The following is an 11793-nucleotide window of genomic DNA, read 5'->3' as shown; positions in this document are numbered from 1 at the left end:
GTACAATCCTTATTTGGGCAAAGCGACGCTCTGACTGGCGGCTCATTAACATAATGTGTTCGTGAAAGCCGTCGCGAGTTTATTGCGACAGGTTCAGCACCCACGCCCCCATCCCTCGACATATGGCCCAGACTCATTAACATAATTTATTCAGTTAGCCGATCGTGAGAGGAGTGTCTTGTACCCCGGATTGACGTCATGTCACCTGCTGCTGCCGCGTGACGTCACGAGGTAACAGGAAGCGATCGCTTCGCTCTTGCACTGAAATCCGAGGTGAGAAATTTTCATCGTGTTGGTGGTCGTGGTTGTTGTGGTGGTGGTTGTTGTTGTTGTTTACCAAGGTAGAGCCTCGCTCTCTCTCGTAGGGATGTCAGTTGAGTAGCAGCGAGCATGGGAATCGATGTCCAGGTTGGAACTTTACAACGCGGGGCCTAGCCACGCGGGGCCTTGCCTCCTGCCCTCGCCTGATTGCGTTCACTTTATTTATCTCGCTTAAGTTTAATTTGTCTTCACCCGGCTCGCCACTTTGTAACTTTGTTTTATTGTAAATATTCATCCAGTTTTTATTTTCTTTTGTTAGCAGGCCAAGCCCGCTTGAGCAGCTATACCGCTCTTGTTATCAGAAGCGACCTGCCCACAACAACACAAGGTGAGGCTTTGTCAACGTGTGTGAATGTTTTGACTTAAAACTTTGGTGAATGCAGGAATTAATATTCTTGGTTCTTTCGGTAAAGTCACGTAGATAGAAAATAAAATAAAAATTTAATTAAATTTAAAATTTTAAATAAAGCAAAAAACCCACGAGGTTTCGATTGCAACACAAGTGGTCTTTATCTTATTAAATTTAATCTGTTATTTTTATTTTCTATCTACGTGACTTTACTGAAAGAACCAACAATACGTGTGTCAATGTCTATCGGTCAAAGACGCTAAGCGCGTGACGCTGTTGACTCTGAATGTGTGGAGGGGAACACCTTCACCACGGGGAGAGAGAGACAGAGACACGGATAGCCTCGGCTATGTTGATGATCCTCGATTCATTACTTGGTGGAGTGAGGAAGAATTAATGCTGAGCAGATGAAGGTGGCCAGGCATGGTTCTGGTCACACCACCACTTGTTTACTCATGGCAGTGTGTGACAGTGTCAAGTTTGTGTTTGTAGTATAGTCTATTAACTCTATTGCACACGGAGGTTATATCAAAACAATAGTTTATTTTTGTTTTCCTCTGGAACTCTTTATAAGAATGGAAACAGGATGTGAACACACCACACACATGCAGCTGAAGTCAGAACTGTTAATCCCAGCATTCAAGGACATCTGAGCCTGGATTCACACCTCTAAGTTGCGATTGAACATTAATTTATGCATTTCTGCATCACACAAATAGTATTGTTTTCAACACCCTTTGCTATGTTAGCTGAATTTAGCTTTCATAAATATTCCTTTTGTAGTCAGACAGCCGAAATGGTGTGCTTAGAGTTTTGGGTTAACATTCATCTTGATGATATGAAGGCTTCCAGGCATATTAATGACATTTTCCCTCTCATTGCGTGCCATAGCAGCCCGTGGAGAGAAACCCTTCAGGTGCACTCTGTGCGGGAAGGCGTTTGCACGTTCATCAAATCTGATGAATTTGGGAAACTTTTTCACTACATCATGAATATATTAATAAGTATAGACGTGTAAGTCACGTGTGTATTCCTCTATGCTTGACGTGTAGATGGTGTGGATATTCTTTTTTTCTGTCTGCAGCTGACGCTTCCTCTGCAGATTTGGTCTGATGGAGCAAAGGCACTCAGCGCAGCTCGGTACGACAAGTCAACAATGCGACCAGCGTGCATACAGCACGGACCGGACTGGAAATTTGACACGGCACCAGAGAAGTCACACAGGAGAGAAACCCTTCAAATGTACTGTGTGTGGGAAGGCTTTTTCATGGTCATCTGCTCTTAAAAAACACCAGAAAACACACACGGGAGAGAAACCCTTCAAGTGCACTGTGTGCGGGAAGGCATTTGCACATTCATCTGATCTTGTAAAACACCAGAGAACACACAAGGGAGAGAAACCCTTCAGGTGCACGATGTGCCGGATGGCGTTTACACAGTCATATAATCTTGTAACACACCAGAGAACACACACGGGAGAGAAACCCTTCAAGTGCAGTGTGTGCGTGAAGGCGTTTGCAGATTCATCTAATCTTGTAAAACACCAGAGAACACACACAGGAGAGAAACCTTTCAGGTGCACTCTGTGCGGGAAGGCATTTACAGTTTCACCAAATCTTAAAGTACACCAAAGAACACACACGGGAGAGAAACCCTTCAAGTGCAGTGTGTGTGTGAAGGCATTTGCACAGTCATCTGCTCTTGTAAAACACCAGAGAACACACACGGGAGAGAAACCTTTCAAGTGCAGTGTGTGCTTGAAGGCATTTGCACAGTCATCTGATCTTGTAACACACCAGAGAAGACACACAGGAGAGAAACCCTTCAAGTGTACTCTGTGCGGGAAGCCATTTGCAGATTCATCAAATCTTCGAAGACATCAGAGAACACAAAAGCATCAGAAGATCCACAAGGAGCGGAGTCGGAGTCTGAAATCAGCTTGTGAAAGTCAAAGTGCCGCAATGAGCCCATCCCTCATGAAACAAGAACCGGACGAAAATCCCAGCTTGGACACTTTTAAAGGTATAAAGGTGAAATATGAAGAGGTGATGGTGAAATGTGAAGAAGTGATGAGTGAAGAAGTGAAGGTAAAATGTGAAGATGAAGATTCAACTCCAAAATGGGACCTTCACATCGTAAAGCAGGAGGAGAATTCTGACTGTGAGTCAGAGTGAGGCAACTCCCAGCAGTTTGTGGAAGTGGAGGTGTGGGTGGACTTGCTCCTAGACAATACGAAGTCAAGCGGAGACCCGGTAGATGTGTAAGCCAGAGACGATGTCGCTACAATAGATGCACCTTTGTCACAGGCCTTTAATGACAAGAATGTGAAGTTGAACACTTTGTGGGCCCATGGGTTGGGTAGCTCTTTAACCAGGAGCAAGAGCCAATAAGCTCCCAAGCATTCACTATGTAATCATAATAATTGCTTTTACATGGTGCTTGCTTAATCGCCTCAGCAACTCGGAGTTCTGTGTCGTACCTCGCCTGAAACACTCAAAGAGCATCCCCAAGTAGCAGCTGCTCCTGTGTGGCACAAGGTGGTGGCCCTGCACCGGCCTGCATGTGGACAAGAGCCTGTCCGTAGTGGGCGATGATTGATGTGTCATCTCAGTTGTGTAGTTTGTAGGTAATGTTTAGAATTTGCTACATTTTCACTCAGACGCCAGTATGCAATGGCCTCGTTTTGAATGACACAATAGTATGTTTTACATACACTGTCAAGCAGAATGTGCAACTTTTTTTTAAAGCTTCTTGTTAATACGATGTAACGTGATGCAGGATATTTCACTGCAGTAATTCAATTTTGTTAATATGCCTGTCAATAATTTAGAATGTATACTTGTCTGGTTTTTTGCATACTTGTAACATTTGATCTGTAAGGGTCAAACATTGATTAAGTGATGTTAGGACAAAGTGTGTGTGTGTGTGTTTGAAAGTAACCTGTACAGATAACTCAGGTGAGACCCGTTGTTCTTGTGATACAGGTCAAAGGGTACTTTTGTGTTCCATGAAGCATCTGGAGAAACTCATTGTCTTTGAAATAGGTAGTACGCTCGGATCATTCATCAGTTACAAGGCATACCATTTAAAGGTTACACGTATAGGAGGAGGTACATTCTCTACAACACGAATTGTAGTTTTGTCTTACGTGTTGACGTAGATTTTGTCTAACTAGGACTAGAAATGCTCCTTGCTGATTGACGTCTGCATGTTCGTTACCTATCAGTTGAAGCAAACCCCACTGCTGTTGTTGAGACGCTGTGCACCAATAAGGGTCCAACACATTGACGGCCTTCAGGCCAGGAAAGTCACAACATTTGCACATGAAGGACGCATTCACGCAAGTAACCCATGCTCCGTTTTGAAGTTTTAAAATGAAACATTTGAATTGTGTTGTGTTTTGAATTAGATGATTTTATTCCCTCATTAAAAGCTTCTATCAATTTACATCTGGAAGACTTCATTGAAAAGGACATTTCGTGTGAATTTTCTCTTGTCGTTAAGTAGATGGCCTTGCTGGGGGTTCGGTTCGATGCGGACTTTCACCTGTTTGGGATTGCGGGATCGAGATAAGGCGACACACAGCTGGCCGTGCGAGAAGACCGCCGTCTGCAGATCGATTCCAACGTAATCGAACGTCTGTCCCTGCGCCTCCGTTGTCCATGCAGGGGGTGCGTAGGTTTACAGCGCCCCCTGCATGAAAACAACGGAAAATGCAGCGCTCATCACAGATAGATAAAGTTGTGCGCTTATATTTAAAATGTTATTCTTTTATAAGGTGATGTTGAAATCGGAAAGTGTTTGATGATTTCAATCAGATTGATTCATTATTATGCAACACATATCTGAGCTTTTGTGGTCCTGTTGAGATCAAGTTGGAAAGAGTCCGTGACTATAACTTCGCTCAATATTGTAAACGTGTTTCTATTATTTAGTTATTGTTGTTTAATACCAACTACTTCAGATAATGGCTTTCAAGATGTACTTGAATGGCACGTTCGTTGTTCCGGTAATTAATGGCTTGGACGTCGTGGCAAACGGCTTCCATCGATGTGGAAGTCAATGGTGGATGATGATTTGACATTTCGGTGTTGATTTGGAGTAGATTGTTTAACTGTTGCATACCGGGTGGTGAAATGCTTTGCCGAGTACCTGAACTGTTTGACCAAGTGAATTCATGAAGAGTTCGATACGAGTTTGAGCGTTAATATTCTTGCGGAACGACAAAGGTCGGATATTTTAAAGATTCCTGATCGTACGTTTATTGCGACAATGTTCACGGAAAACACGTGTGGAGGCGAGTTCCGGGTGAAGTCTCCCCTTACCTGGCAACCATGATGGCTGTCCGCTGATCACTCTCACTCCGTCACAGCTACGATCTGTAGGGATGGGACGCTCCACCCTGGCGCTGTTTTAATTCACGGCACCAAGAGTGGAGAGCCTCATCCCTGCAGTTCCCTCCTGTTGTGCCGCAGCATTTACCGCGTAACGAGGCAATACAACACACACAGAGACACACAGAGACACACACAGAGACACACACAGACACACAAAGACACACAGAGACACATACAGACACACACACAAAGACACATCACACACACAGAGACACACACACGAGACACACACACATCAAACAGAGATACACACAGAGACACACACCACACACAGAGACACACACCACACACAGAGACACACACCACACACACGGAGACACAGAGACACACACCACACACACGGAGACACACACAGAGACACACACAAACAACAACAACCGCCATTCGCCACTAAGTGGCGGTGACGTCACCACGACGCTTGTGCCAGGCTATGTGCACCCACACAGACACAAAGATCAAAGAGACACATCACACACGGATACACACACAGAGACGTACACACAGATACATACACACAGATACACATACATACACACACGTACATACAGATACACACACACACAGATACACACGGAGACACACATACACACAGATACACACACAGAGACACACACAGATACACACATATACACACAGCTACATACACACAGATACACACACTATTACACTATTCAACTATAGACGAGAGACCTGCAGTGATCTATCAGTGCAGGAGCGGAGCTGCTGTGAGGCGAGGCGCTTGGAGCTCTCTGATTGGTCCAAGCGGCGACTTGTAGCCAATCAGATTTGGTTCCTCCCTAGCCACGTGACGCGGGATTTTTTTTCCCGCCAAATTTTTGAGACTCCTCCTCGGCCAGGCGCCATTTTGAGAGTCGTGAGGTGCGGATTTGAATTTTTTTTTTATTTCGGAGCAGAAATTAACGACGATGACGACCCCCCAGGGGTGCGAGATCGCCTCTCGTGAGGGAAAACGTGAGGTAAAAAGTGGCCTCAAATGTCCAGCCCGTGATTCGCAGATAGTTTAAATATGCACTGTTGAATTTATGGACAGTGTTGGGTCTATGGGGCAGTGTTCAGTCTATAGGGCAGTGCTGAGTCTATGGCCATTGACAAAATACAAACGATTTAATTTGTGAATAATAATGTAGACTGTAGCCTGGTTATTAAGTATGGTGAGTGTACTGACAGTCTATAATGTAGACTGTAGTAATGGTTATTAAGCTGAGTGAGTGTACTGACAGTCTATAATGTAGACTGTAGTAATGGTTATTAAGTATGGTGAGTCTACTGACAGTCTATAATGTAGACTGTTGTAATGGTTATTAAGTTTGGTGAGTGTACTGACAGTCTATAATGTAGACTGTAGCCTGGTTATTAAGTATGGTGAGTGTACTGACAGTCTATAATGTAGACTGTAGCCTGGTTATTAAGTATGGTGAGTGTACTGACAGTCTATAATGTAGACTGTAGTAATGGTTATTAAGTATGGTGAGTGTACTGACAGTCTATAATGTAGACTGTAGTAATGGTTATTAAGTATGGTGAGTGTACTGACAGTCTATAATGTAGACTGTAGTAATGGTTATTAAGTATGGTGAGTGTACTGACAGTCTATAATGTAGACTGTAGCCTGGTTATTAAGTATGGTGAGTGTACTGACAGTCTATAATGTAGACTGTAGTAATGGTTATTAAGTATGGTGAGTGTACTGACAGTCTATAATGTAGACTGTAGTAATGGTTATTAAGTATGGTGAGTGTACTGACAGTCTATAATGTAGACTGTAGTAATGGTTATTAAGTATGGTGAGTGTACTGACAGTCTATAATGTAGACTGTAGTAATGGTTATTAAGTATGGTGAGTGTACTGACAGTCTATAATGTAGACTGTAGTAATGGTTATTAAGTATGGTGAGTGTACTGACAGTCTATAATGTAGACTGTAGTAATGGTTATTAAGTATGGTGAGTGTACTGACAGTCTATAATGTAGACTGTAGTAATGGTTATTAAGTATGGTGAGTGTACTGACAGTCTATAATGTAGACTAGTAATGGTTATTAAGTATGGTGAGTGTACTGACAGTCTATAATGTAGACTGTAGTAATGGTTATTAAGTATGGTGAGTGTACTGGCAGTCTATAATGTAGACTGTAGCCTGGTTATTAAGCTGGGTGAGTGTACTGACAGTCTATAATGTAGACTGTAGTAATGGTTATTAAGTATGGTGAGTGTACTGACAGTCTATAATGTAGACTGTAGTAATGGTTATTAAGCTGAGTGAGTGTACTGACAGTCTATAATGTAGACTGTAGTAATGGTTATTAAGCTGAGTGAGTGTACTGACAGTCTATAATGTAGACTGTAGTAATTGTTATTAAGTATGGTGAGTGTACTGGCAGTCTATAATGTAGACTGTAGTAATGGTTATTAAGCTGAGTGAGTGTACTGACAGTCTATAATGTAGACTGTAGTAATGGTTATTAAGCTGAGTGAGTGTACTGACAGTCTATAATGTAGACTGTAGTAATGGTTATTAAGTATGGTGAGTGTACTGACAGTCTATAATGTAGACTGTAGCCTGGTTATTAAGCTGAGTGAGTGTACTGGCAGTCTATAATGTAGACTGTAGTAATGGTTATTAGGTGTTGTGAGTGTACTGACAGTCTATAATGTAGACTGTAGTAATGGTTATTAAGTATGGTGAGTGTACTGACAGTCTATAATGTAGACTGTAGCCTGGTTATTAAGTATGGTGAGTGTACTGACAGTCTATAATGTAGACTGTAGTAATGGTTATTAAGTATGGTGAGTGTACTGAGAGTCTATAATGTAGACTGTAGCCTGGTTATTAAGTATGGTGAGTGTACTGACAGTCTATAATGTAAACTGTAGCCTGGTTATTAAGTATGGTGAGTGTACTGAGAGTCTATAATGTAGACTGTAGTAATGGTTATTAATTCTGGATGAGTGTACTGACAGTCTATAATGTAGACTGTAGTAATGGTTATTAAGTATGGTGAGTGTACTGAGAGTCTATAATGTAGACTGTAGCCTGGTTATTAAGTATGGTGAGTGTACTGACAGTCTATAATGTAAACTGTAGCCTGGTTATTAAGTATGGTGAGTGTACTGAGAGTCTATAATGTAGACTGTAGTAATGGTTATTAATTCTGGATGAGTGTACTGACAGTCTATAATGTAGACTGTAGTAATGGTTATTAAGCTGAGTGAGTTTACTGACAGTCTTTAATGTAGACTGTAGTAATGGTTATTAAGTATGGTGAGTGTACTGGCAGTCTATAATGTAGACTGTAGTAATGGTTATTAAGCTGAGTGAGTGTACTAGCAGTCTATAATGTAGACTGTAGCCTGGTTATTAAGCTGGGTGAGTGTACTGACAGTCTATAATGTAGACTGTAGTAATGGTTATTAAGTATGGTGAGTGTACTGACAGTCTATAATGTAGACTGTAGTAATGGTTATTAAGCTGAGTGAGTGTACTGACAGTCTATAATGTAGAATGTAGCCTGGTTATTAAGCTGAGTGAGTGTACTGAGAGTCTATAATGTAGACTGTAGCGGTACCCAAAGCAGCCACTGCAGCTACATGAGCTACAGTCCTAAACCTCGCCCATTTCCCCTCGACATCAAGAGGAGTGGGGGATGATGCCAATCCCAGCCACAAGCTATGATGAAATTCTCGTTTATAACTTTCATCAGCTAGCTGAGACCATGCCACTAAGGGTTTGAATGGGGTCCTGGGTGTACATCCACCACCGGAGTGGAAGAATTGCAGGTGTATCTTACAGATGACAAGTCGATGGTCAGTGGGCAGATCAGCTCCACGGTAGGTCCTGGTGTCAAGGACATGGGCCCGCATTCGCTGTTCCGTCACTATGTAGTCCAGCAGATGTTCTTGCTTGGACCCGCATGCATCCATGATGTGGTGTGGATGCGCCGATGCCGGAACAGCGTGTTGGTAATTACAAGCCCATGGGCTGCACAATAATTTAGCAGCCTCCTGCCGTTGTTATTGAGCTGATCTGCCCGATGCCTTCCAATTATTCCAGACCAGGTGCCAGCATCATGACCAACTCGGGCATTAAAGTCACCCAACAAGATGACTATCCCGAGGGGCTACTTTAGCCAGCACCTGTGACAGGAGGTCATAGAAGGCATTTGACTCATTGGCCTTGCTTGCATTCCTCCACGGATGTTCGTCTTTGGTTGGGGCATAAGTTACCATGACCACCACTCCTCGCCTGTGGTTGATGGGAAGGCGAGCCCAAAGTAGCGTGGGGCTTACAGCATCCCACACCTCATCACCACGCTCCCACGCCCCCTTCATTCTTTTATTCAGAAGAAGAGCCACACCCTGTTGTTTGGCAGTCTCCTGCCCCGTAGAGGACTGTCCACCCCTCATGGTGGCAGGAGCCAGAGCCGGTCCACAGGACCTCCTTATTACCACAGAGATCCAGGCGGTACCGGACCAGCTCTTGACAGAGGAGTGGCAGCCTCTCCTCCGCAGTGAGCGTTCGAACATTCCACGTGGCCACACGTAGTGGTTTTTTGTTGTTTTTGGAGGAGCCCCGAGGGGAAGGATTCAGTCTCCTGGCTCCGCCAAATGGGGTTTGGCCAGGAGACGTCATAGACGCCTGTCCCCCCGGGGCCTCCGGCACAAGCTTATTTATAAAATGTTGTGGTCGTGGTTTAGTGGTAATTAATTGGAGGTGGAGGGGTTACCAGCCCCTCACACCTGCCCAGAGCCCCCACTTAGCCACTGCCCACGGCAGCGTTGCCCGTCCGGCACCACAAGGAGGTAGGGGGTTGTTTTGCCGGACACCACCACCATTACCACCACTACTACCACCAACACTACCACCACCATTACACCACCACTACTACCACCACCACTAGCACCATCACCACCACCACTTCCACCACTTCCACCATTACCACCACTACTACCATACACTACCATCACTACCACCACCATTACCACCACTACTACCAGCAACGCTACCACCACCATTACACCACCACTACTACCACCACCACTAGCACCATCACCACCACCACTTCTACCACCACTTCCACTATTACCACCACCACCACTACTACCATACACTACCATCACCACCACCATTACCAACATCACTACAATCACTGACCACCACCGCTACCACTAATAACACCACCGCTACCGGGATGTTTGCGTGCTGAATGCTGGAATCTGATCCCGCGTCTCCTCCCTCTCCTCCGGCCCTCCCCCCTCACCAGCGGCCTCCCAGACGGCCTCCCCCAGCCCGGGCCCCGGCCCCGACCCCGGCCATGGCCACGGCCGCCCCCTCCGCGAGGGCTCGCTCCTCCCGGCCCATCCGGGTGCCCAAGCACTCCACGGACGACGCCGGAGGAGGAGGAGCCGAGTCCCACGCGGCGCCCTCCAAGGTCGCTTGCCCGCTCGGCGACGACGCCGGGGGGCCGGGGCCCGCGCCGGGGCCTCCCCGCCGCGGCCGTCGTCTTCGTCGCCCCGTGACGTTCCGGGCTCTCGAGGGGGGGCGCCGCCGCCGGGAGACTCCGGCGGCGGCGGCGCCCCCCCAGGAGAGCTCCCGCGGCGGCGTCAGCAGCGGCGCCCGGCCGACGCCGGGAATCAGCCCGAGGGTCGCCCCGGAGCGCGGAGACGGCGGCGGAGAGTCGGGGCCGGCGCTCGGTGCCGACGAGGCGGCGGGCAAGGAGGAGGCGGAGGAGGAGGAGGCGGAGAGACGCAGGGAGGCCGCGGTTGGACCACGTGCGGCGCGGAAGAGACACTTCGACTTTTGGTGGCAGGGCATGGGCAGGAGGGGGAGCAGCAGGAGGGGCGGAGGAGGCGGAGCGAGAGGAGGAGGAAGAGGGGAAGAGGAGGCCGAGGCGGCGATGAAGGCGGAGGAGGAAGAGGAGGAGGAGGAGGTTTTGGCCGGGCGGTCGCCGCTAAGCAAGCGGCGGGAGGCGGCGGCGGATTGCCCGGTGGGACCGAATCCCGATCCCTGCCCGGGCTCCTCTACCTGCCGCGCTCCTCCGCCTCCTCCTCCGCCGCCGCTGCCGGCGGCGGCGGCGGTCGCGGGCAAGCGGCGCTCGGCCCCGCGTGGGGCGACGTTCCACTTCTGCTCGCTGATGCCGCGGCCGCTGGCTGAGCCGCCGCCGCCCACCGAGAGGCGCCGGGGTCGCGCCCTGGAGAAGCAGCGGCAGCGACGGAGACAAATTCAGCAACAATACCGGCAGCAGAGAGCGTTGTCTTCGTCGTCCAGCTGTTGGTCGTTCTCGGACGCATCGTCGTCATCGTCTTCATCGCCGGAGGAGGTGGTGGAGGGTGACGAGGCGAAGGAGCGGAGGGGCGAGGAGGAGGAGGGGGAGGTGGTGGTGGAGGGTGACGAGGTGAAGGAGCGGAGGGACGAGGAGGAGGAGGAGGTGGTGGAGGGTGATGAGGTGAAGGAGCGGAGAGACGATGAGGAGGAGGAGGGGGAGGTGGTGGTGGAGGGTGACGAGGTGAAGGAGCGGAGGGGCAAGGAGGAGAAGGAGGGGGAGGTGGTGGTGGAGGGTGACGAGGTGAAGGAGCGGAGGGACGACAAGGAGAAGGAGGTGGTGGAGTCTACGGGGGGCGTCCGCAGGCTGCTGCTGAAGTTTCGCGCCAGCCGCCTGCAGCCGAGCGTCGACAGAGCACGAGACGATGAGGAGGTGGCGGACAACGA

The 11793-nt window shown here is 47.7% G+C and overlaps 1 protein-coding gene across 1 annotated transcript in view; it reads left to right on the top strand.

The window, feature by feature from the left end:
- The first annotated feature begins 5430 nt into the window (after positions 1-5430).
- Positions 5431-11793, top strand: part of LOC142917444 (uncharacterized) — a 29333-nt gene continuing 22970 nt past the window's right edge. Inside the window, exons 1-2 of the mRNA XM_076062125.1 lie at positions 5431-6044; positions 10349-10887. Of these exons, the coding sequence (XP_075918240.1) occupies positions 5994-6044; positions 10349-10887 (590 nt within the window). The 5' untranslated portion in view covers positions 5431-5993. The remainder of the gene's footprint in view (positions 6045-10348; positions 10888-11793) is intronic.

Source organism: Petromyzon marinus, unplaced genomic scaffold (genome assembly GCF_048934315.1).
Source record: "Petromyzon marinus isolate PM22_M1 ecotype Great Lakes invasive population unplaced genomic scaffold, UKy_Petmar_22M1.pri1.0 PM_G_Scaffold_50, whole genome shotgun sequence".
NCBI lineage: Eukaryota > Metazoa > Chordata > Hyperoartia > Petromyzontiformes > Petromyzontidae > Petromyzon > Petromyzon marinus.
The sequence above is the reverse complement of the archived record's forward strand: the minus strand, read 5'-3'. Positions and strand labels throughout refer to the sequence as shown.